At 47.9% G+C, this 26,295-nt stretch overlaps 1 protein-coding gene across 1 annotated transcript; it reads left to right on the forward strand.

Moving 5' to 3' along the window:
* Positions 1 to 344: 344 nt before the first annotated feature.
* On the forward strand, positions 345 to 26,082 carry SREBF2 (sterol regulatory element binding transcription factor 2). The gene is made up of 19 exons (XM_071732275.1): positions 345 to 626; positions 4,650 to 5,072; positions 6,003 to 6,184; positions 7,327 to 7,467; positions 9,544 to 9,765; positions 10,845 to 10,959; positions 11,170 to 11,351; positions 12,012 to 12,204; positions 13,172 to 13,353; positions 14,017 to 14,290; positions 15,253 to 15,422; positions 15,638 to 15,806; positions 16,382 to 16,502; positions 17,987 to 18,096; positions 19,383 to 19,515; positions 20,048 to 20,216; positions 21,385 to 21,570; positions 22,435 to 22,546; positions 23,182 to 26,082. Exons 1-19 carry the CDS (start codon positions 545 to 547, stop codon positions 23,400 to 23,402), a joined length of 3,387 nt encoding a protein of 1,128 aa, XP_071588376.1. The 5' UTR covers positions 345 to 544; the 3' UTR covers positions 23,403 to 26,082.
* Positions 26,083 to 26,295: the final 213 nt, after the last annotated feature.

The raw sequence follows: 26,295 nt of genomic DNA on the forward strand, positions 1-26,295 counted from the left end.
TGCGTGTTGCGTGGGTAAGGGGCTCGGGGCTGCAGCGCTCTTCCCACTCCTATCCGTGTCCCCGGTGTCCCCCGTGCTCGGCGCGGCGCCCCGCCCACTCATGAATACTTTAATGAGGCGGGGGGAGTGGGCGTGGCGTTTTATGCTAATGAGAGCTGCTGATCGCTGACGCGCCATCACACCACGCGCCGCCGCGGCCGCCGATTGGCCGGGGCCGACCTGGGCTCATTGACAACGACACCGCTGCGGGGGGCGCGCGCGCCGCTTGCCCTGGCGGCGGGGCAGGTGGGGGCGGGGGGGTGGGGAGGGGGAACGCGAGGAGGCGGAGCCGCCGGGTGGCCGGGGCGGCCCAAGATGGCGGCGGCTGTGGAGGCGCGTTGGAGGAGTTCGCCGGCAGCCTGCGCTTGAGGGAGTGCTCGGGGTCGGCGGTGGGAGGGAAGGGGAGGAGGGGAAGAAGAAGAAGAAGAAGAAGGAGAAGAAGGAGTGAACGGGGGGAGGTGTGGTTCATGCGCCGGTGCGCCCGGCCGTGGCGGGCCCCTGTGCGATGGAAGGCGGCGAGCTGGGTGTGGAGAATATGGAGACCCTGACCGAGCTGGGCGACGAACTCACCCTGGGCGATATCGACGGTGAGCGCCGCGGACAGGAGGAAGGGTGGGAGGCGGAGGGGGAGTCCGAGGGAAGGGGGTTTTTGTGCTTCCCCGCCGGTCAAAGGGTGCCGGTGGCCCCGGGAGTGGGTTCTGGGGCTCCGCTGCCTGGGGTGTTCCCCCGCCTCGAGTGGGGGGTGGGAGCGCGGGGGTGCGGGATCCCCCGTCCCGAGGGGCGGTGGGCGGAGTGTGGGGGGGAAGGGGGTGCGTTCCCCCCAGGCAGCGCTGGCAACAGCGGCCGCTGTCCACCCCCGGCCCGGAGAGCGCTTCCATGGGGCTGAGCCACGCCGGAGGGGCGAGGCGGTAACCGTGGGAAGCGGTGTGGGAATTGGGGGTGGTGGTGAAGGTTCCGAGTCCCCGCCCTGCCCGTCCTCACACCCGCGGCCGGAGAAAGTGCTGACCTTGCCCCGTCCCTCCTGCCCCAGAACCGAGGGGAGCAGCCCGGGGTTCCCCTCATGGTTCCTCCAAAAGTGGGTGCTCTGTGGTTGCTGGAGTTGTGACCCCACGGGTGCCCGTGGAGGGAGGCCGTGCCTCCTCACCCTCCTTCATAAAAACAGGTGGAACTGCTTAAAATTCGCTTTTTTTTTTTTTTAAACTCCCCCTCCTCACATCCTAAAACTTACCCGCATCGATGCCAGAGCTCAGACCCACGTTAAAAGAAACCCTGTTTTTCACCCAAGCACATCCCGCATTTGATGCCTTCTTTAGTGTTTCCCAGAGAGCTCCTGACAACCCATTAAAAATAATTTCCCAATGAGCTCTCCTTGCCGTCTGAAGAGAAGGACCTGGCTCAGTTCTCCTGTTCATCTGTAATCCCAAATAGAACTCATCTTGGGGGAAGTGGGGGGAGTGATGCTTAAAGCATCTTTATTTAGCAGCTGGGAGATAAACTGTTGTTTTTAAATTTCTTACTGTGATTGATTTGCAGTCTAGCTAGGGGCAAAATTTGTAGCTTTTAAAATGATTATTATTATTATTATTTATTTATTTTTAATTCACCATATGTAAAAGAGGAGTATGCCCTATGAGAATGTAAGGGGTTTAGTTATCACAAAGTTGCTGGTGCAAAGCGGAGGTGGTGTTTGCTCTTGTTTAAACACCACGTAATGACTTATCGGGACAGATCCGTACGGAAACGGAGACCAATTCCGGTGAAGCCAGAGCCAGCCCTGAACAGAGCTGAGCCCAGGAAGGTGTGATTCAGAGTGATGAGTAACTTAGGAGAAAGAGCTTCACCCTCCTCCCCACCTCCCGGGGTGGATTTTCCTGGGGGTGGGGCAGGTCTATGACAATCCTGATTTCTTTTTTTGTGCTCTGGCGTGGATTCATCTCAGGATTTGAAATCCTGCAAGGGTTTTGGTTTGGTTTTTAAGTCTCCTTGTTGTCATGTCTCAAGTGTTCTTCTCCCACTCAAGTGGAGGGACTCTCATGGCTTTTGGTCCTCTGTGATGGAGTGGAAATGATGCTGGTCCAGCAGATGCATTGACTGCTCTTGCATGCTGGCATCACGCTCTAGGATGGGGCCTGAGGCAGGCTGGGGGGGGTCCCACCACTGAGCCAAAGGTGTCCAGCTCTGCCTCCTGCCCTGGCACAAGCTCCTCCACCGGTACCTTTCTACTGTTGGGGCAACACTGGAGAGCGAGGTCTCAGTCAGTTGTGGGTACCAAGCACATCTGAGGTCAGGGCCGGTCAGGATGGGGCAGCTAAAGCCCAGCTCATGCCTTTCTGCCAGGTATTTGGGCACTGAGCTAATGAAAGCAGCAGAAGGCCTTGGTGGGCTTGGTTTCATAATAGTTTGTTGACATTTTTTTCAGCTTTGGGCTGGGTTGTGATAGTTTTCTGCAGTAATCTCTTGGTCTGTGTTAGTGGCTGAGACCTCTTCAGTGTGAAGGCTGTGGGGTGGTCTGGCAGTGATGAGTTTGTCACTGATAGATGTCCTCCAAAAACACCCAAGCTTTCCAACAGTTAATGCAGGCGTGTGCTCTGTTCCCTGTGTAGGCAAAGGTGTAGTGAAAGGCAGAAATTTGGACTTGGATTGTTGCTGGCTCTCCTGGTTTTTATTTTTCTTGTGTTGCTACTAGGAAAGATTTTGGGCACTTCAAAAGAGGGAGGTTTGACCCTCTGTCAGTGTAGTCCTTTAAAATTAATCTCTAGACTTGTTGCATTTAGTCTGATAAAGATATGAGCAAGAGTAGGTTTCTTGGTTTTTTTAATGAACTTTTTAAAAAATGAGGTATGAAATCTGCTGCATTCAACAGTGTTCTTTAAAATACAGTACTTGAAATTTGGCTCTTATGCGGGAATTTGCTCTTCTAGAGCAAATCTTGTCCAAGTTGCAGTAGTGTGGTCTGATAATGAAATAGCAGTGCCATCAAGGGAAGAGTTTCAGAAGTATGTAGTTGGGATTATCAAGTTTATCATGTTGAGTGTTATATGGGCTGGTCTTTGCTGCAGTCAGTTGGAGTGTGAAAAGCTGTTAACATCCATCTAGATTTTATGCAGAAATGTTAATCTTTAAACAGCCCTCCTTGCTCCAGTCATGTTTCATGAAAGTTTACGAGGCGTTGCATAAAGAAAGTAATCTTTCCTTTATCTTTTCTTAATCTAGTTAAAAATGGAGACAAAGGTTTGGTCTCTCAAAGATGAGGAGTAATATTATGGAAGTATGGTGGAACACTTGTTAAGGGAGCAAGAAGTTTGGAGAACGATCCCTTTGCTATGTCTCAAGAGTGTCAGCCAAATTAATTGGATAACATGTGGGTGGCAATTCAGAGAAGCAAATTAATAGCCCTTTTATTAGTGGGCCAATTTCCATGGAAACATTTAGTGAAAAGTTTGCTTCTTTGAACCTACTTCATAAACCACAGCAGCAACATCCTTCAGGTTTGCATGTGAGAACTCATGGTATAAGGATCCTTTCATATTTTTTTTCCTATGAATCAGAAATTTATTTTCTACTTTCTAAACCCAAGTTTATTATTTGGTTATAAACCCCCTATTATGTTTATGAGTCCCTTCCCCTTTTTCCAGCTTGTAGGAGAAAATCGTGGACTTTCAGAAAACCATGGAAGAGCCATTTGTAGTATGGGCAGGGTCTGAATCCTTATGCCACCACCCACACAGATCAGGGGAAGCATTCAGGTGGCTTAAGGTGCATAATTGGATTAAATTGGATTAGATACAGGGAAGAGGAAGCTTCACTTGTGAGCAGTGATCTCTTGGTTGTGGAATTTTTTCCTCTGTGGGGTTGAGCTGTAGTGTTGTGGTAGGAGACTCTTGATGTGGGCTCATAAAATGCCAGAGAAGGTGGGATGAGGAGTAACTGATGTGCAGTGACTGGAGATGGGGGATAAAGAGGCAAAACAAAAACAGCAATAAAAAAACTTATTCTGGTGGTTTAAATACATGCATGGATTTCTCATGCTCCAGCTCTATAAAGTGTTGTTTGTTTTTTTCCGAGTTTTGCGTATGCTTGAAAATAAAACCAATGTGGTGCTTTCCCCCCAGTTTCTGGTACATGTGAAAGTAAACCAAAGTTAAGAAAAATTCTTACCCCCTTTGTTCATTTTCCAGGTACTCCATGGAGCAGAAGAGATGGAAGGCTTGAAAGCATCCTACAAGTGGGGTGGGAGAATGGTTAGCATGGGAAATGTGAAGTTACTTGGTTTTTCCTTCTGCAAGGATTAGATCAGAACAATGATGAAACAAAACTCTTAATAATGTAAATATATTGAAGGTGGCTTGAAATTCTAGTCTTTGCCTGGAGCCTGTGGTCTGGGAAGGTGTTGTAGGAGAGTCCTGCCTTTCCCCAAAACAGCAGCAGGAGCTTCAAGCCCCTTAGTTTCTCCCTGGAGGTGGTGTGTGACATACTCTTCAGATGTTTTGAAGGACCCAGAGCTCCCTTCTGTGCATGTGTACCAGCTTTTGAATCCTGCCCTAATGTTGGGTGACAAAGCGTGTGGGCAACAAAATAGGACTGAATGTTTTTTTTCTTCTGTTTTGCAGAGATGCTGCAGTTTGTCAGTAACCAGGCAGGGGACTTTCCGGATCTGTTTTCGGATCACTTGTGTGGCACCTTCCAGAGCAGCACCAGTGGTGGCAGCAGCAGCAGCAGCGGCAGCAGCAGCAGCGGCAGTGGTGGCACTGGGACCCTGGAGCCGCAGTTGCAGCGGCCGTACAGCCAGGTGCAGCTCCAGCCCTTCCCACCACCTCCTGCCTCCCCACAGCTCCAGAACCTGCCAGTCAAAGCAGCACAGGCAGCACCTTCAGCCCCATCACGGTCAGCCCCTCTTCTTCAGCCACGGCCCCCTCTCCAGCCTCAGCTCCAGCAGCAGGCCCTGATGATTACGCCGACCTTCAGCTCTGCTCCCCAGACCAGGATTATCCAGCAGCCAGTTATCTATCAGAATGCAGCCACCAGTTTCCAAGGTAGGGATCCGGATGCTCAGGCTACAGATGTGCATAGTGCACTGGTGATTTTGGGATGCTCAGGCTCTGGGCGTGCATGGTGCATCCACGATTTTGGGGTGCTCTGACTGCAGCTGTGCATGATACACTTGCAATAAATGGTGTTGGTGTTCCAACTCTGAAAGCATCCACGGCCACAAGTCTTTTCTTGTGGTGCTGGCTGTGGGGTGTCCCTTCCCCTGCCTTCATGGCTTTGGATTTAGAGGAGTGTGGGAAACGGTCATAAATGCCAAGATGTCATCATCTTGAAGTCTTTGCGTGACCTTTTGTGATAGCTGTTGTCTTGGTGCTTACCTCTGCCTTCTCACCTATGACTCTTGGGGATGCTTGAGAAAAGTATCTAAAAAAATGTCAGTCCTGAAGCTCCAGTCTGTCATGAAGGCACATTTCAGCTACCAAAGTCTTGAGTGCAATACTTGAACTGAGCAATGACATTTGTAATTACACTTTGTAATTTAGTGGTGACCAAGTCTTCCTTTGTGTTTGTCAGTGCCAGTTGTCTTGATCCTCTTTAGTAGGTGTTGATTAGTTACATGATAAGTAGGATGCTGGGGTCTGTGGAGATCAGCAGGAGTAGGCAAGTGTTGGCTGGATGTACTGTGTAATGTTGCTGAAGTAATTGAGTCCTGTGCTGTCAGACCAAAGCTTTTTGACTTCACCTTCTCTTAGCTGATCCTCTGTGCCTCCTGGAAAGCTGCTATTCTAGATGCAGTGTCCTCTTACAGGAGGCACTGAAGGAGCTGGAAGCTTCCCAAAGTGTGGGATGTGTTAACTAAAGGCTGCCTACCCTGAAGCTCTGGGAAGAGGAGAAGTGAAGCTAAGAGCATTTATAGGCTCCAGAATGGAGACCTGTGTCTCTGAACCATTCCTGACATCTTTTCTGCTTTTCAGTTCTCCAGCCTCAAGTCCAGAGCTTGGTGACATCCTCCCAGGTTCAGCCAGTTACCATCCAGCAGCAAGTGCAGACTGTGCAGGCCCAGCGAGTGCTGACACAGGCTGCCAACGGCACCATCCAGACATTAACACCAGCCACAGTCCAGACAGTTGCTGCACCACAGGTCCAGCAAGTTCCAGTAAGTAAAAATGCAGAGCAATCCAGGGCTTCAGGAGCAGAAAAAATTGCTGGTCTGGTCTCTGGCTGGCCAGGGGAAAGGTAGTGAAACTTGGGGATCCTGGCTTGGGTTGCTTTTGCTCAAACATTTTTATGTGTGAGAGGTATTTCTAGCCAGTCTGTGTTCAGAAGTATTTTGCTTTATGCAAATTATGAGTGTGAGTCCCTGTTGTGGGCCCAGTGTGACTTCAAGTAGTGGGCAACACTCAGAAACTGCTTTCATTAAAACACTTGCATAAGTAGACTTGGTCTGAAATATTTTTGTAACTTCATACTGAACTGAATTAGAAACATTGCCTGAGCAAGCGATCTTTAATTTTTTTCTACTTCTTTTCAAGTCCACCACCTCTGCCACGTCTTATAAGGGCTGTCTGGAATGGTTTTCCAATTCCTCTGCAATAGATTATTTGAGCTTTTTGCTGCTGCAGTGTCATGTGATGTTTGTTTCAAAACATATATATGAGAGTGAAAAGGTCTTGTGTTTCTTTGTATTAGACAAAAAACACGGCTGGGGGCATTTAATAGGTTGCTCTGAATCAAATGTGTTGTGCCATCTGTAGCATTGTGTATTTGAGAGTCAGCAAGGTATCTGAACAATTAAGCGTGGCAAAATAACATTGTTGGTTTTGGTCTTCTTGACGTTCATGACATTCAAGGTACAGATCCTTTCAGTGCAATCAGAGGGAGGATAAGCTACTGCAGCTGTTTTGAAAGTGCTGTAGCCAAAGCAGGCTGTCCTAGCCCTGTTGGACTCCAGAGTTCTCAGCCACTTGTAGTGAAGAGCTAATTGTAATTGGAGGGAGGGAAGGGAGCTTTTCTGTCAGCTCTTTTGTGGTTTTGCATACTTGTTTACTTCTGCTGACTGAAAAAATGTCCTGGTGGTTCCTCTCTACCCTTGCTCCACCTCTCATGGTGACAGTCTGCATCAGGGGATGGACAAAAACCACCCAGGTGATGCAGGGTGCAAGGCAAAAGATATTCTGTCCCTTCTCTTTTCCCATCCAGTGACATGTAAAGCTACAACTCTTATCATCACTTAAGTTTGGCTACTGAGGTCAGCAGATATGCCTCCTCTCCCTTCACCTGTAACTCTCTTCACCTTAGGTTCTGGTCCAGCCTCAGATCATAAAAACAGACTCCCTTGTCTTGACAACCTTGAAAGCAGATGGCAATCCCGTTATGGCCGCAGTGCAGAACCCGGCGCTGACCACACTCACCGCTCCCATTCAGACCACAGCTCTGCAGGTACTGTATGGGTGTTCTTCCTTCCCCTCCTTCATGGGTGTCCTTTCTTCTTAATGCCAGGAAGAGATTTGGGCTTTAGTATTCTGCAGTGGTGCAAATGGGAGGGGTTTTGAAGGCTGCTCTAGACACATCCAGAGTGAGTAATGCCCTGTTTCTGCCAAGGCTAAACACACAGTGTACATTTTTGGCAGCCTCCCATGGCCAGTAAGCAAAGGCCAAGGGCACGTTTCTGTTTACCTTTTTCTGGTGTTACAAGGAGAGGGGTATGACCTTAAAAATCCATCCAGTTTTTAACTTCTGGAAGATACTTGAAACTGAAAACCACCTTGCTCAGAATATCTGCAGAACTTTTTCCCCCCTTGGTAGTGTCTAATAGCAGTATGTTGAATGTGAAAACTAATTAAACAGATTTTCAGGGGGAATTTGCAGTAATGATTCAGTGTAATCACTGGAGATGGGTAGCTATGCTTCATGGCCTCCACTTCTTATCAGTTCTGAGAAACTTGTGCCCCCAAAGGCGCATTTGTTATAATCTTTAACATCCCAAACAGGTTTTGCTGTTCAAATATTTACTGGGGGTGATAAACTTGCAAGTCTGGACTTGAGTTTTTACTTTTGCATAGCATGATAGGCTTCTTATGTACTTGGCAGCAGCCAGGCTAAAATCTTCCAATTAACCTGTTTGCTTTTTGGTGGTATTTTCACACAGAGGTGAGTCTTTTGTGATTGTGTCTGTCTGAGACATGATCAGTAAAGCATTTTGAACACACTGACATTTGGTGGAAATGAGCCAAGGAAAGCTGTAGGACTTTAATTAATAAATTAAGTTCCAGCTTGAAATGAAACTAAATTAATTTCAAATATACCACTTGGAAGACCATTTCAGAGTCAGAATTGTTCCTGAAGTTGCTAATGGATAGTTTATTCTCCTTTGTGTTAGTCTTTTAACAGAAATTATTCTTCTCCATAACTACTTCCCTGAACCTTGATGTACTTCAGAGAACGTGTGTACACTTCCCAATCTTGTTTTGCTGCGTTAAGCAGTCTAAAGTGTCTTTAATCTCTGCTGTTTTTGTAAATAAAAACTACCTTCATTAAAACATTGGTAGCAAGACTTGAGCTTCCATGAAGCCTTTCTCAATGTGTATATACACAAATTACCAGCAGTAATCTTTCTTGCACTTAGCAATTAAATAAGAGAACAAAACAGCAACCCCCAAATCACTAGTCTGATGTTTACTGAAGCAGCTACCTCAGCAAATCTCAGTATCTCCCTAAAAAGAACATTATTAGTGTGAGGGTGGTAAGATGCTGGCACAGGTTGCCCAGGAAAGCCGTGGATGCAGGGTCCATGGAAGTGTTCAAGGATGGGTTGGATGGGGCTTTGTGCATCCCTTCCAGCCAAAACTATTCTGTGATTTTATACGCCAGCTGTCTCAGAAGCTCCTCTGTGCTACCATTCTAATGGGATTCATCATATTTTATCATAGCTTTATACTGCTTTCGTTCGTTGTAGATGGTTTTTCCTTCATCTAGGTGTCCAAACTTGAGGTTTTTACACTCATTGCATTAGTTCTTCATCTTGAGACATTTTTGTAGCTTATGGATATATTGTTTCCATTTAATCAAGTTCAAATGAACTGTATTACTCCATCCAAAGCTGTTTTTTCTGTAGTTGGGTCCTTTCTAAAGTTGCTATTACTAGTTTGGAAGTAGCATTGCCTGTTGCTGATTTGATAGCTTTATTTTCCACAGAAAAGGATGATTTGGACACTTGAGGTGTAAGGATCCTAGGATCAAGGAGAAGCCTTGGTTAGCTTCTCTATTTAGTGGAGGAACCGGGTGTGGTATTGGTGGAAAAGTGCTTATACTCTTGAACAACATGAGATGTTTTTACTCCAGTGTCCAGCGTGGGAGGTAGTGTGGTGGATTTTTTCTGATGTTGCTGTGCCAATGCTTGTACCAGCTAAGGAAGACAGGAGGAAATTGGTATGTTGCCTTTTCTGAGCAGTACAAACTTTTCCTGACTCTTGTGTACTCATTTTTCTTTTGCTGTGTTATACATGGTCTTTCTAGACCCTTGTTGGGAGCAACGGGACCATTTTGACCACAATGCCAGTGATGGTGGGACAAGAAAAGGTGCCTATCAAACAAGTTCCTGGAGGTGTCAAGCAACCAGAACCACCTAAAGAAGGAGAGAGAAGAACAACTCACAACATTATTGAAAAGCGTTACCGGTCATCCATAAATGACAAGATCATTGAGCTGAAGGACCTTGTCATGGGGACAGATGCCAAGGTAAAGAGGTGGAAAAGGAGCAAATGTACTGTCTTAAATACTTTGTCTTCAGGTGCTCGATGCTCTACCATGAAGCAGCTGGATATGTCTGACTGTTAGGAGTGTGCACGCATGTGTTGGGATGAGACTTGATAAATATTCGTGCCATGGAAAGCTTGATAAGTGTGTTCAGGAAGGGTCACCTGTACAATTATTATTTTACTTTGCTTAGTGGTTCTCTTTCTTGAAAATAAACTGTTTCTTATGTCTTTGTCTTTATAGTAGGTGTAACTTAAATAGGCCCCCTAGGTAGAGATATATCCAAGTGTATATTTTGACAGCTCTGCCAAACCAGAGCTTGCTTAAATTTAAGTTTCGTTGTCTGTGTGACTGCAATAGGGATGAGGGTTTACAGAGCTTTTTATTAGTTTCCTTTAGATTCGAGCTGTAAAATCTGCTGGCTCAAATTTTAGAAGCTTTCTCTCACTGTGTGTTCAGGGTTGTCCTTTTACTTTATGCTGTCAAAGAAAGCACTAGTATTCTTGATGCCTTTCTTGGTTTGTACAAGTATGTGCACAAGTGAAGACACCCTCACTTTAAATAGTATGCAGTGGCTCCATAGCACTTTGGGCTCGTGTTTACAAGCTTAACTTGTCTATTGCAGCTGGAAGCAGGTAATTGCAAGGGGGTGAGGCAAGGAGAGAACCAGTTATCTCAGAATTCAACAGTGGATGATTGTTAACATCTAGTAGCTCGTTCCATCCCAGATGAGGGCCACTTCATTCCAAAACTATGGTACTTTCAAAGTACTGTTTCTGGCAGAAATGTAGATGTGAACTCTATTGTAATTTGGATGTTAATCTGTTTCCATTGTATTCTTTTCATAAGATCTTGGAGAGACTCCAGTCCTTCCATGTTGTTCAAAATCTGATACCTTGCCCACTAGAGTGTGCCCCACTATTGATTTCTTTGCATCTGCTAAGTGGTCCTTTACACTCTTCCTTCTATCACTACATGATACAAAGGGTTGTAGTATCCCTGCAAGCAGGACTGGACACTCTTTATACAAACTGCTTTCTGTATGTTTTAATTCCTTGCAGATGCACAAATCTGGAGTCCTGCGAAAAGCCATTGATTACATTAAATACCTGCAGCAGGCCAACCATAAGCTGAGGCAGGAGAACATGGTTCTGAAGCTGGCAAACCAAAAAAACAGTAAGTTGTGAAGACTGTGTAGCAGGGGGGAGGCAGCCAGCATGAACTTAGGATGCCTCTTTTGCAGTTTCTTCTTCTTGACAGAGGCAGATAATATGCACACCACATCAATAGCAGCCAGTGTTATTTCAGGTGACACAGCCAGTCTGGGTGACATGGGCAGCGTGTGGGATTGAGAAATATGTACACAATGCACTCTGATTTTTGCAGAGCTGTTGAAGGGCATTGACCTAAGCAGTCTGGTTGACAACGATGTGGATCTGAAGATAGATGACTTCAACCAGAATGTGCTTCTGATGTCTCCTCCAGCCTCTGACTCAGGATCCCAGGCTGGCTTTTCTCCCTATTCCATTGATTCAGAGCCAGGAAGCCCACTCCTTGATGATGCAAAGGTATTTGTGACTTCAGTGGTCAAGTTCAAGGCATCTACTTCAGGCATAACGTAAGGGCCAGAATTTCCATTCTCCTAATTCCCAAGGGTGGAGCCAGCTGATATCTGGCAAGCAGATCTGTAGGGTTGAACTATACTTAGCCTTCAGCCCCTCTAGAGTCTCTGTGGACTTAGAGCACATGTTCATGACCTGAAGAGCCCATGGCTTTCCAGGGATATGTGTCCAGTGAATAAAGCAGGAGAACATAAAAATGGGTGATGATATCAGCTATGGTTGAGACTGTAAACAACCACAGTAACAGGAGGCTGTTACCTGTCTATGGCTGACAGGTTTGTTTTGTGGGTGTCACTTAAGTGGGTCTTCTGGGCAATCCTCAAAAGAGTAAGAGCAGCAAAGGTTAATCCTGGCCTAAACCAGGGATCCAGTTAGTGGTAACTGTAATGACTGGGAGCAGAAGGAAGGTGAAAGCACTCAGATACTTCAGCCTTATCTTACTAAGCTAGGGAAAGCTTCACTGGAGTTCTTGCTGATCGTAAAAGCAAATTTTAAAATGTGTTGTCTCTTCTTCTTCCCTACCCCTCCCTTGACATAAGCATTTTTGTTCTACAGCATGGTAAGCAGTTTTTTTTCTCTTTTCTTTTCACTCCTGTTCCTTTAAAGGTTAAAGATGAGCCTGACTCTCCTCCTGTAGCCCTTGGTATGGTGGATCGCTCTCGAATACTCCTCTGTGCTCTCACATTCCTTTGCCTTTCCTTCAATCCTCTGACATCCCTCCTGGATGCTCGAGGAACCCCGGAGTCTGACAGCCTGGTGCGCCATGGGTCTGGCAGGAATGTGCTGACCATTGAGTCAGGTAACAAAGTTAGAACAGTTTTGACTGCTTACATGGTTCCCCCTGAAGACCACCTTTGGCTGTGACTGCTACAGATCACCGGGTGGACTGGTGGTGTGATTCAGTAGGATGGTTTTGTGTGTCCAGGGAGTTGTACAACCTTTGTTTAATGGTTAGGGAGAGGTAATGACTGCAGGGCTGGGTGTGGGAGGAGAGCCAGCCAAGAGTGCTTGGGCACTGTTTCTGTTTACATCCACACCCAGAGTTATTCCTGCACAAAACCATCCATTCCTCAGTGTGATGAGGTAGAGGGGGCACCTGTTTGTAGACCAGCAGCTTGGGCTCTTGGGATAGACCCTGGAAAAGTAGCTTAGGGTAAGGGGCATCCTCAGATCCTCACCAGCCTTTGAGGCATATTCATGTTATGTTTGTTTCTAAGGTAACTGACTGATTTTTTTTATCTTAGTACTGAATAGGTGAAGAATTCAGAAACAGTGTTGCCATAGGGTCTTACTAATATCTTGTTCAATACACTTATTCCATAATATTAATATTTGAGACTGAAGCAGCTTAGGGGAGGGCAGAGAATTCTGTAGGCATGCTGTTTTTATTGTGACTGGTAAATGTGCTTCTACAGTGTCACTTTGTAAACTTAATTGAGACCAGAAAATTACACTGAAATATTTGGTATCTATGAGCATATCTGAAAGAAAAATCAGAATACAAGATACTCTAGGAAAACTAAGTGCTGACTAGTTTTTTTTAGAAATTGGTCCTGTAAATTTGTTTGGGAATGCTGTGGCTTGGAATTTGGATGAAGAGCTGTTGATACAGGTGTTTCCTAATGAAAATGCAGTCTTTGCAGTAGCTGATCCCACGTGTGGCAGGCATAGCAAAACATCTTCCTGTGTTCGTGGCTCATCCTTTTGCTGGGCTTTCAATGTCCAGATTAACTTTCCTAACTCTCCTCCCGGGATACCCACTGCAGATGCGGGTGGTTGGTTTGGCTGGATGTTGCCCACACTGATCCTGTGGCTCGTGAACGGAGTGATTGTACTGAGTGTGTTCATCAAGCTGCTTGTGCACGGAGAGCCAGTGACCCGCTTGCACTCGAGGTCATCGGTCACGTTCTGGAGGCATCGCAAGCAGGCGGACCTGGATCTGGCACGGGTAAAGTTGATGTTTTGCATCAAACATTTCTTCTAGGAGGGGGTGTGGGTAAATGTGGCCTCACAAAGCAGTGTCTTGGCACTTGCAAGAGTGTGGCATTCCACAAGTGGATTATGCTGTCTGTTTCAGAGAATCTGGTGCTAGGCTGTCTTGAATGGATCACTGTCTTCCCTCAGCCTAAATTAATGAGGTACAGATGTCAGCATTTGAAGAGGTTCCTAACTTCTGTCCTTGTTCCTTACTGCTGCGTCTTGTAGTAATCTTTGGCAGCAAGGTCTTGGTTTCTGTCCAGAATCTGGCCTCTGCTGTATCTGTCTACTGTCCTCCAGCCTCTTGGAAGTTTTCTCCAGCATTGAGGCAACATTTGGCTTTTGATACGGGGATCCTGAAATTTCCGTGTTGTTTGAGAAGGCAGGAAGCCACTTGCTCATCTGTCTTGCAGGCAGTGCAGGCCCAGAGCCATATGGGGAAAGATATGCATAGGGCCCAACTTGCAAATGGTGTAAACTGCTTTCATGTTTGCCAGGACTATGCTGGCTTCCCTCAGTTAAAGATCTTGTCCCGTCTCGCACACCGGTTTGTCTTGCTCCCAGTACAAAGGAGATCCCAAAGTGTCTCTGATGGTGCTTTCTGTTTTAAAACCCCTTGTGGTGTTGTTTGCAGGGGGATTTTGCTGCAGCTGCATCAAACCTGCAGACTTGCCTGTCGGTTCTTGGCCGAGCACTGCCAGCTTCCCGCCTGGACTTGGCATGCAGCCTGTCCTGGAACGTGATCCGCTATAGCCTGCAGAAGCTGGCGCTGGTGCGGTGGCTGCTGAAGAGGACTTCTCATCAGTGGAGGGCGAGGGAGGCCACTGCGGGCTTTGAGGACGAGGCCAAGACCAGTGCTAGGGATGCAGCTCTAGCGTATCACAAGCTCCATCAGCTCCACATAACAGGTAGGAGCAGTGGTGGCAAATCTGCTGCTGTTTTGCCAAATGAGGAGGCTGGGAGCTGATCCCGGGGAAACCAGCAAAGCGCCGTGGTCTCCCTCTTCTGGGAGGGTCGCTGTTGGAAATCAAACTGACAAATACCAGGAGCTGCTTCCTAAAAACCATCAGGTTCCTGCAATGAAAGGGCTCTGCTGTAAGAACAGCTGAAGCAACAGCAGTGTCTCGAGTTACGTGTCTGAGCCTGCAGAGGTGGCTGAGAGTCTTTCCCAAGCAGCAGTGATTGAGTCCTGTCACTGTTAACTGCTGTTAAGGGCTTATTTCATCCCTGTCACTTAGGAACGTGGTATGGAAGAGGTTAATTGTTGGAAAAATTTAAATTTCTAAGCTGTGTCGAGAAAGGCTGCCAGTTGGTGTTGATGTGCTTTGAAAACCTGGGTGTGCACACATGTACTAAGGAAGTGCCTGAATGTTCCTTGTGAACGGCTGTTTTTGCTGTTTCCTTGGCAAACCAATTTGCAGTGTTAATAAGCTACAAGCACATCAGAAACCCAAGATAAACTTCCCTCTGCCTAATAATGTTGTGTGAATTGCAGCCATGCCACAAGGGATAAGTGCTTGTCCTTAATGTTACCTGTGTAGGTGCACGTGTGGTCTGAAAAGGAGTTCAGTTATGATACTAGCACATATAGTCAGACTAAGTTTCTCGACAACTTTATCCTATCTGGTTTAGCTATACAGAGTTTTCTTGCAGAATTGAAGCTATGGGAGCCAACCTTGGTATCTGTGGGGGGAAGAGTAGGTTAAAGTTGTTTTGTTGTCAGAACACGAAGTAGGCATATGACATTGTAAACACCTCCTGCCAACAGGTTCTCCTTTGGCTCTTAGGACAGTTGCCCTGCAAATCATGGTAGTATTTAGTAGCTGGTACCACAGTGTCAAAAGTTAATCCTTTTCTGCCTCTGGTGCAGGTAAACTTCCTTCCAGCTCAGCCTACTCAGGCTTGCACATGGCCCTGTGTGCCGTGAATCTGGCTGAGTGTGCAGAAGAAAAGATCCCACCCAGCACAATGGCAGAAATCCACCTGACGGCTGCGGTTGGCTTGAAAACGCGCTGTGGGGGCAAGCTCGGCTTCTTAGCGGTGAGTTGTCATCTCCTCTCCCATCACACCTCCAAGCAGAGCTCTAGGAAGGCCCATGAGCTGGCATTGCCATAGCTCAGGGCACCTGCTAGCATGGTAATTACAGTATGGCCTGCAATTATGATTCAAGCTGTAATTACGATATGACCTTTGTCCTCAGTGGTGTGTCTCTCTCCCTGGGTGCTGTTCTCAGTCTTAGCTTCTCCTTTCCCTAGAGCTACTTCCTAAGCCAAGCTCAAAGCCTGTGCAGCTCCGAGCGGAGTGCCATTCCCGACTCGTTGCGTTGGCTATGCCATCCCCTGGGACAAAAGTTTTTTGTGGAGCGAAGCTGGACAGTGAAGTCGGCTGCAAAGGAGAGCCTATACTGTACCCAAAGGAACCCTGGTGAGAGCTGCTTATGTCCTGAGTGTGTGGTCTCCCAGCACTTCAAGCCTGGCAACCTCTCTGCCCCTGGAACAAAAGTGGGAATCTTGATTGAGATCATGCTCTTGTATGTCCATCCTGGTTGTGGTCTTGATGGGTGAGAGGAGCTGTTGAGCCAAGGGACATCTCCTCAGCCTGCAGGCGATGGCCCTCTTCTCTATGAACACTGTGTTGTGCCCTCCTGCTTGTGTCTTTGAATGCTGAAACACAGCCTGGATGTGGCCCTCAGTGCCTGGAGGTTGAGCATGGGGTGGCCAAAATTTATCCTCTGCAGAGCAGTCATCACCATTTTGCTGAGTGGCTGTGGTGTCACAGGGTGGCTGACCAAGTGATGCAGCTTTTAATGGCTAATAAGTGAGAGTGGTAGTTAAAAAGGCCTTGAAACTTGGTATTTAGAAATCTTTGCATTAATTACTCCAGAATTTCCCTCTCCTGATGTTCTCCTTGCTCCTATATTTTGATCCTTTTTGGTTATGTCGGGAGGTGGCAAGCATTGTATCCAAGTGAAATGGTCTGGTGTTTTAATTTCTCTCTAGCTGATCCCATTGCACAAGTTCATCAGGCATTTTGTGAGAACCTGCTTGAGCGAGCAGTGGATTCCCTTGTGAAGCCTCAGACTAGGAAAGAGGTAGCAGGACAAGAGGAGGAAGAGCCGTGGTAAGTTTGTGTGCTGGGCCGGGGACTGCTGGCCACAGCTGCAGGCTCTGAGGCAGAGTTCATAACCACTGACCAAGCACTCTGGGGCAAACTGAGTGTTTAGTCCTTATTGAAGAGTTGAAATGGCAACATGAGTCTCACCACCACAGCCTATTAGGTGGGTGAGCTTCATATTAAATATTAAAACCTCTGAAGTCAAAGGTGAACCCAGGTGTGATAATAGTTTGGATGTCATCTGGCATAGTGCTGGTTGAGTCCTGAACTGCATGGATGGTGCTTTCCCTACTGACAAAGTCTAATATTCAGGAAGAGTAAAATTAGTGTGCACCTACCATTCCTATAGAGTTGAACATACGCCCAGGCCTCTAAAAGCATGAAGGACTGGCACAACAAAGAGTAACCCCACCAGTTTGCAGTGTTACGTACAAGGGTGTTCTCCTAACTCAACAAAGTGGCACATTTACCAGCAGTGAAAAACTCAAAACTGGTGGGTGGAGAGAGAGATGTTTGCTTAAATCGTCGTTGGCCTCTGTGACCAAATGAAAGGGGCTGATAGGTGGGAATCAGAGCAGAAGGGCTTGGGGAGCCCAAACCTTTTCCAGTAATTCTGCAATGTTTTTAGCTAATGTCCAGATTTTCGGGTGCCAGGCAAATGCTATGTAAATACATGGGAAGCTTTGTAAGGATCCTGTCCCCAAAATGTATGGTTAAAAGTCTCAAATGGGAAATTAACCCAGTTCTACCCGTGTAGGAAATACACTGCACGTTTAGTTTTGGTTTTGTTTTGGTTTTTTTTCCCCTATTTCCTGTCTGCTTTGTAGCATCATTGTGGAGAATGAGCAGCAGTTTGGTCCAATTGCTTGCACAATTGCTTGGTCCAATTGCAATTGCTTGCTTGTGATCAGATGTTGCTTTTGATGATGACACAAAGTAGCAGGATTTCTGTAAGATGGACTCCAATATACTTGTGGGAGTCCTGTGTCACTGGAAGGACAGGCTTCAGTAACAGACCAAGCTTCCCCTCATGCCCCAGGGGGAAGAGCTCAAGATCATCCTCTGTAGCCCATCCCAGGAAATCATATGATGGCCACATGTACTATTTTCTCTGACCAACACTATGAATGTGTTGTTTTACATTCATATATATTTGCATATATGCAAATAGTCACTTGCAGAAGTGTATTGCAGCCTTTTTAGGAGGCATTGATGGAAAAGGAGCCTGTAATCAACTTGTAACATGTTTCATGCCTGGCATCTCTGCAGCTGAGAGGTGGCCTAAGTTGACTCTAGTTCTGTGCTGCTCTCCTTGCATGGGGAGATGTGAAGCTACTTCTCAAGCATCTATGCACAACCATTCTCAGGGAGATCTCTTCAGTCTGGCTGTGTTATGTTACTTGCAGAGCTTGAACTTTCTGCTGGCTGAATGGGTTAACATTGTTTAAAAATGCCTTAAAACTGATGAAACGCCTTGCTTATTGTTTCAGTGAGTTCTCCAGTGCCATGGAGTACCTGAAGTTGCTCAACTCTTTCTTGGACTCGATGGGAAGTGGAGCCCCACCCTTTGCCAGCAATTCTGTGCTGAAGTCCTCCCTGGGTAAGTCTGGTAGAACCAAGGTTCTCCCAGCTGCAGGAACTACTGCTGATCCGTGTTATCTCTCTCCCCAAACCTCTCAAACTCCAAACAGGGAGAAATGCAGTCCTTAGTTTGAGACTTGATTGCTGAGCAGCAGCACACCACTGTGTGGTGTGGTGGCTCACACTGGAAACGGGTGATTGGAAGGGCTCATGAATTCAGCTGTGTGTTGTAGTGGTGGAACTTGTATTGCTGGGCATGTTCCAAGATGAAACCTGTGCCCTCACCTGTGATCTTGCTTCTGGCAATGCAGAGTGAGAGAAGGGGTGTAGCATAGTAGTGTTGCAGTTGAGTTACAGGAAGGTTCTTTTCCACTTAATTACCTATTGGACCAAATACAGGTTGACTTCACTTTCACAGCAGCTGTCGTGTATATTCCTCAATCTCCAGAGACCTGCCATGCCAGCTGTAGATGAGGTCTGGGCATCTTTTGGGAGGCACTGGGTCTGGTCCCTTGTTGTATATTTAGTGGGAAAACAAGAGCTGTAGGTGCCCTCTGTGCCATGTGCTCAGCTGGGTTTGGCTGACAGGAGACTGCTGGAGCATTTGTGTTGCTTGGTGTTGGTACAGATAGCACCTGGAAGCTCACTGGGATGCTGCTGGAGCTGTAGACACAGACTAATGGTGCTGTACCTAAAATGTGTAGAGCAAACACAGAAGGAAAACTAAATTATACTTCTTTTTCCAGGGACTTTTTTTTTTTTTTATGGAGGGAAGTTTATATGTGGGTCAATATTGTCAAGAAATTTAAAAGCAGCTCAGAGCAGCAGAGCCTGTGTCCTTTTGGCCCTAGCTAGGCTTTATGAAATTTTTGAGGGGATGTTAAATAATAGAGGAAGTCCTACAGGGAACCTGATGTATTATTTACCAGCCTGATGGTGATTAGTGCCAAGGCACACTATATACAAATAGAATTGTTACTTTGGAGTGGTGAGTGGAGAGCTTGTTAGCAAGAAAATCAGCAGATTTCTAGACAAGTAGGCGGATTAAGTTCTTGTTGATAAGACACAAACTCAGCACCCAAAACTCAGCATTCCTATTTAGGTTGTTTGCATGTGCCTTTGTGTTCCTGCAGCACATTTTGGTGTTTACCCAGACAGCTGCGTTCTCATGGGATGAGTTTGGGCTCATTATTGCCGATCTTGGCGGAAGTCATTGGCAAGGACATATGGTACCTGCTTGCCTCTCTAAGTGGGAAGGAGCTGAGTGACCTCTCCTGAGTTGCAGCTTGTGATTCTGTTTCACAGGTCCTGACATGGTGTGCAGATGGTGGTCAGCAGCTGTGGCTATGGCAATTGGTTGGCTCAGAGGGGACGACGCAGCTGTGAGGTCACATTTTGTGGAAGTGGAGCGCATGCCAAAATCCCTGGAGATGTCAGAGTGCGTAGGCCTCGTAACTTTTAAAGCCCTGCTGCTTCTAATCAGGAGCATCCCTTTCCCCAGCCCCTGTCTGGTGGGCTATCCCTGCTTGTGCACTGGAGTTGCTCACCTCTTGTGTTCTGGGACAAAATAATGTGCTGCGTGCATAAATCAACGCGTAGATCGAGGTTTGCAGGCTAATATTAGAACTGTGGACTGGAAGTGTCAGAATTGCTTCTTTAGTGGTGTCTTTTGGCTTTGTTCTAACTGCACAGCCTTCTGCTTTCCAAAATCAAACAACAAAGCTCACACACTGATGGAAAGGCTACTGTCACCATCTTGTTCTTTTGCATTAAGGCTTCTAAGTTTCCTTCCATTTTTTTTGTGCAGACTATATAGGTGAGGAACAGTTTCCATCTTTTTTTCTCTGTAAGAAATGATACCTCTGCTCTTGAAGATGGGAGGGTGACAGCTGATGCTGGTTGCTGCTTTAGCTTAACTCCTGTGACTGCCATGAGATGGTACTGCTTGATGGTAGTGCTCTCTCTTTCAGAAATGCCCTGGTGAAAGCCACCTTCTACGTGTGTAAAGCCATGCAGGTCTCCCTGTCTGGGAAGGCAGATGGACAGCAGAGCTCCCTGGGTCATTGTGAGAGGGCCAGCAGTCACCTATGGAACAGCCTCAACATGAGCAGTGGTGTCTCCAGCACCATCCTCAGCAATGTAAGAGCTGTAAGCCCTGAGATAACGCGTGGTCTGTCTTGGTTGTAAGGTGCAGGTGTAGCACTTCCCTATTGTATCTGCATTCTCCATCCATCCTGTGTCTGATTGAAAACTTCCTTCCTGTCCTTGCAAAGGGTGTTGGCATCTTTCTGCCTCTACTGTATGGAGGAGAACTGCCAATACAACATTTGGTGCCCTGGGCATGGTCTCAGCTGAGCTCTTGCTGAGAGTAGCTATTGCCTTTCTGGTGCTTTGACCACTTTGAATTTGGCCTACAGAAGGCATCCATCTCCATCCTCCTAATGAAGTTGCTGACACCTGTTAAGCAGAACCTCCTTAAGTGGAGTCTGCTCTGTCCCAGGCAGCACTCACCAGTGTTTGAACCCTTAACTGCAGAAGTGGGACTGTGCTGTGCTATTCTTGAGTTTGTGTGGGGATTGTTTCTCTGCTTTCCAGGATTACCTAAAGATGGAGTTTCCCTTTGTGGCATGTGGGACACAGTTCTGGTCCCTTCTGTCTCTCCTGAGTGGCAGCTGTAGTGCATTGTAGTTGCATTGCATGTTGTGGCAGTAACTGTGCAATGTTTCTGCAGTGCAGTACGGAGGCACTCTCTACTTCAGCAGTGAGGGTGTAATCCCTGAAGAGCAACAAGACAGCAAGTGATGCTAGAGGGCAGCAGCAGATGGGGAAAAGGGATTTGGGCAGCCAGTGTAGGCTGTATCAACACTGCCATTTTAATTTTTTTTTCTCTGCAGGTAGCAAGGCTGTCTTTGTCGTTTTCCGCTAGTTAGTGCTGCTAGTTAGGCAGGAAAGCCTTTGCAGAAGGCTGGGGCATTGATCCCTTGGCATGTCGGGATCAGGACCAGCCTTGAGGAGATACTGGTCCTCCTGGAGGGGGCAGCTGCTCCTTGGGCATGGGCTGCCACATGTTCCTTAGGCTGAACTTCTCAGTGCCAGGCTCCGGAGATGCCACTTGGGGAAAAAGGCAAAGTCCTGCTCCCTTCAGTGCATCACGGTGGGGCAGCTGGGTCAGGAGGGTGGGTGGGTAGGAGATGCCACATCCCCCCCTTCCCTGGACCCTGTTGTCAGCTGTGTATCAAATGGCCTGTTCCTCACTTGACGGGTTGTGTTAATAAGCGTGTGTGCCCGGGACCCCTGGCTCTTGCAGATGATCCAGCTGCTGGCCTGTGACTTGCTGCTCTCTCTCCGCACCAGCCTGTGGCAGAAGCAGGCGAACGCCAGCCAGGCCCTGGGTGAAACCTACCACGCCTCGGCCCCCGAGCTGACCGGCTTCCAGCGGGACCTCGGCAGCCTGCGCAAGCTGGCCCACGGCTTCAGGCCCGCCTACCGCAAGGTGACATCTTGCCTCCTCTGCCTTCAGCTTGGCTGTAGCTCTTCCCGGTGGGGTGGAGGGGAAGCTGTGGCCCTTGGAAGTGTAGGGTATGCGTGAGCGGTTTAGGCACCTGGGGTAGGATGGTCTCCACCGGCAGCCTCCAAGCTTTCTCTTGGTGGGTGGGAAGAGGAGTCTGGTGCACGTGGGGAGATGGCTGCCTTAGTTTCTACCTTGAAGAGCATCAGCATGACTGGATTGCCGAGCACATACCATGGCATCCTGTCTTTTATTATGTCTTCATGCTGGGTCAGTCCCTTCAGGGAGTGTGAAAGAAGCCTTCCTTGGTCACGGTGGCTCTGCAGGTAGCTGTGGGGGGTTCAAATGCCTCTGGAGCACCAGGGCCTTCTCGGGGGTTTCTCCCCCTTCTGTTCAGTCTGTTTAGTTTTGAGCCTCTGTAGAGGAAGTGTCTTAATACTTGGACAAGAGTTTTGTCCTGGTATTGTCCAAACTCTGGATTTCAGAGTTTGATGCTGTAATTGGAGCACTGCCCTAGCAGCCTGGGATGAGGCACCCGCCTAGGCCACAGCACCAGTGTTTGCTCTCTTGTTTTTGACCCTATTCCCTGCTCTTGTTCCTGCTCCTTTCCCAGCCACTCACAGTTAACGTGTCAAAAGCTTTTTGCCCCTCTTCACCGTTGCCCTGACCTACAAATTCCCCAGGGACAGGTGAGAAGATCAGGGAGGGGTAGGGAAGTAGGTCTGTCTTGTTGACAAGGTGTAAGTGCTCTGCTCTGGAAACAGTGGCTGAGGAGGGATGACGTGAGAGCATCACCATCATGCCAGCCCACCTCTCACCCCACTCTCCTGCCCTTCCCTTCCCTTCCAGGTCTTCCTCCATGAGGCCACCGTGCGCCTGATGGCGGGTGCCAGCCCTACCCGTACTCACCAGCTGCTGGAGCACAGCTTGAGGCGACGCACACCCCAGAGCAGCAAACAAGGTCTGCCCTGGGGCCCAGGCAGTGACCCACTGCCTCTGGGTTTGGGAGGAGCAGTGGTGGTGGTGGGGGGGGGGGTGCTTAGTTGTATCCTGTGATATTTTCTTCAGCTCTGAAGCTCAGGACAGCAAGCTCCTGTCAACCTGTGGCTCACAGCAGTTTTCTCTTGGATCTGGCTGATGTGGGTTGGTGTCCACAAACAGGCTGGGAAACATTTGCCTTTGTCTGGCCATGTATGCACCAAATTTGGCAGACTGGATTTCAGGGTGCTCAGTGCAAAGGCAGACGCTGGGAATCCTGAAGGGGAAAGCCAAGAGAAGGGGATGCTTCTTATAAAATCCCTTGTGGGTGTAAGGAAGTAGGCAAATCTGTGTGCTGGTGCTGTGACGAGCCCTAGGAAGTGTAGTGAGAGGGACCATCTCTGTAGAAGACAGTATTGCTCATTCCTGTCTGATTCCAGCTCGGACTGTTCTCCTCTACTAGCCTGAAGGGTGCCCTCTACTCTTTGCACAGCCAGATGATGCCGCCCAGAAATGCTGTGTGCTCACTGGTGCCAGTTAAGCATGGCAGGATTTTTTTTTTTTTTTCATGCAGATGGTAGCTTCATCATGAGCTTTTTCTCTCCTTTTTGCGTGTAGGTGAACTGGACACCCTACCAGGCCAGAGGGAGCGAGCCACAGCCATCCTCTTGGCCTGTCGCCACCTGCCCCTCTCCTTCCTCTCCTCCCCGGGCCAGCGAGCTGTCCTGCTGGCTGAGGCTGCCCGCACCCTGGAGAAGGTGGGGGACAAGCGCTCCTGCAATGACTGCCAGCAGATGATCGTCAAGCTGAGCGGGGGCACGGCCATCGCCGCCTCCTAACACCGGTGTGGGGCTGCCTCATGCAAAGACCATGCCTGGTCAACCATCAGCCTGGACTTCCCTCCTTCTGGAGTTTAAGAAAAACAAACAAACAAAAAACAACAAACACAAGTGCTAGGTTAGGGTTGTGCCAGTGGGATTGTGATGGGGTGGGAGAGGAGGGAGGGTTTTGTTTTGGTTTTGGTTTTTTTTTTTTTTTTTTTTTACCTTGCCCCAGATTTAGCTTGATTAGCATCCTTGCTTGTTCTCAGGCACTGCAGCAGAAATCTGTCTAGCTGTGTTTTTTGCAACTGTGCCTGGGGCTGTTGGGAAGCACTCTGTCCTGACCCGATGCCCCATCCCTGCTGGGGGGAGAAGCCCGCAAGCTCAAGGAATAGAGAAGTGGCATGTCCCCTGTCTTGTCTTCAGGGGCATCTTGTTCCCTTCCCAAACATCTCTGCAGAAAAAAATCTCTGGGGAGGACAGAGGATCTGCTCAAGCCCTGCGGGGCTGATGGGATCTGGGGCTATTCCCAAGAGAGACAGGGATGGCAGCACCAGCTTTCCTTAAGCTGTGTGTCAGGAAACCGAAGCCCTCTAGACCCAACCTTAGGGAGGTGCTCTGGGAGTATCGTTTGGGGCCAGTACTGCCTGGCAAATTTCTCTACAGTTTTTATACCGGTTTTTTATAGGAGTGTTTGTGGCTTTACAAAAAACATAGGGAACAATGCAGCAGATTTCCCTTCCTCTTCACTTCACGCATCTCCTTCCTGTGATCAGAGCTGCCTCCAGTTTTTGGCTGGTGGTTGAGTTTGTGGCAGCCTACAGCAAGCAGAGCTTCCTAAGAGGCCAGGGAGTCCCTGGTCTTCTGGCACCGGATGGCAGCAGAGGTGGATGTGCAGTGGCCTGCACTAGGCATGAAGGGTAAATGCTGCTCTGGTGCCTTTTTGTTGATGAAGAAGCAATTTTTAGAAATGTTTTTTTATTTTACTTGATTCCTAGTCCCAGAACTTGCCTTCGGGTGATTCTTCTTCCCTTTGACTGGTCAGCAGCTCCTGAGCTTCTGCAGGGACTCTGAAGCACTGGCTCAGGGTGCAAGTCTCCCAGCTCTGTTGCTATCACTTTTCCAGAGTAGTTTGACTTGGCAGGTGTTGAATCACCTGTGACTTTCCAAGAGGGGGAGGCAGATCGGGGACAGGGAGGGAACTGTTTGCCCTCCTTCTTTCTGCCTTTCCTGTTGCATCTCTCCAAAGAATGCAAAGCAGTTGCCCTCGGACGTGGGCAAATGTGGAAACCAGCCATTGACAGGCAGGCATTGCTGTTTCTCCCTGCACGTAGCTGACATGTGCTCTGTGTTGGCAGGTTGAAGCACTCAAATAGAGGCAGCAGCCCAATCCTGTCCTGTCCCTGTCACCCCCATACAGTCTGATTCCTCCTGTAAAATCCGAACTGGGGATATTTTGCATGAAGCTTCTGCATGTATCCAGCTTTTGCAGAGGGCATGAGAGCTTTTGAGCTCCTTCTAAAATGAGGGGGAGAAGATGAGGTCCTGTTGTCTCACTTTGCACGAGGTCTTTTGGCTTCTGGTAGGAGGATTTTCATATTCTGTGGGAGCTGAACATAAGTAATGCTAGTCCTAGGGTTGCCTGGCTTCAAAAGATGGAAACTGGGACTAGGAGAATCCTATTTCCCAGTGAAGCCTGTTCCCAGTCACCTGATGCCATAGCTGTGAACAACAACGTGGGGACCAGAAGACACTTCCATCCCTCTCCTACTTTATTTTGGGAATAGCTGGTGGACCTACAGCCCTGATGGCCAGCAGCCAGTGCAGTTAGAGGGGAGCTCATTCTTTGAGGGGAGGAGGTTGCTTTTGCATGTCTTTGATCAGTGCAGAGGATACTCTACTCTGATTTGGATGGCAGCAGCCACTGCTGTACCCTACATGTGCAAAGCAGCTCTTGTGTTTGCGTGGGTTTTGATTGCCCATCCCAAGTTTCCTGGTTTATCAGCAATCCTATTTTGGGAAGGTGGATCACATCCTCCTACTTTTCCCTCTAAGTGGCTCTCACACAATCTTCCTGATCATGGTTTTTTTTTCTAAAATACAGGAACTCTGTGTGACAACCTCTCAGTTATTTCCTGTTTTCCCAGATCTCCATGCAATGCATGGGAAGTTTTGTGCTTTAGTAAAAGGGGAAGTGAGGCTTTGGGAAAACAAAGCTGCTGAGGCTTGGCTTTGCCACTTAATGTTGGACTGAGTCCTGGGGAATGGGCTGCAGGGAGTACTGGCTGGGCTGGGGGCGAGAGGCTCCTGGTCTGGAACCCTGATATCTAAAGGCATGATCTACAGAGGGTCCTAGCACTGCTGACACTTCTCTTCCCTCCAGGGTAAGGGACCTTCACCCTCTTTTTCTACACTGTTCATAAATTTGCTGCCTATCTGTCCCTACAACTTTTTTATATGTGTGTGTATATACTGTAACTTTTTTTTGTTGTTGCTGTTGGTGGGTGGGAGGAAATTTGTTTTATGGATTATGTGAAGAAAGTCTATTTATCCACATGGAGTCTGGAGTAGGGATGCTTTGTGAAACAAGGTGCAATTGGGGGTGGGGAGGTTCCCCAGGGAACTTATCTGCTGTCTGAAAACCCTGTTCTAGGGCTCATGAGCATCTGTTACCTAATAAAGGCAAATGTTGCCACCACCTCCTGCCTGCCCTCTTAGCCCTCTTCATCCACTCAGCAGCTGCTCTTAAGCATCCTTCAGAGACATCCAGCCACATAAGTGCCTCAGGAACCTCTCAGTCCTTTGTCCTAATAAACTGGAAAAATGAAGCTGTATGGCTTGTAATGAAAGATGGTCCCTTGGTGGAGCAAGTGTGTCTCCTTTGGAAACAACCCAAAGGCTGAGGGCTTGA

Source organism: Heliangelus exortis, chromosome 1 (assembly GCF_036169615.1).
Source record: "Heliangelus exortis chromosome 1, bHelExo1.hap1, whole genome shotgun sequence".
In the NCBI taxonomy this organism is placed as follows: Eukaryota; Metazoa; Chordata; class Aves; order Apodiformes; family Trochilidae; genus Heliangelus; species Heliangelus exortis.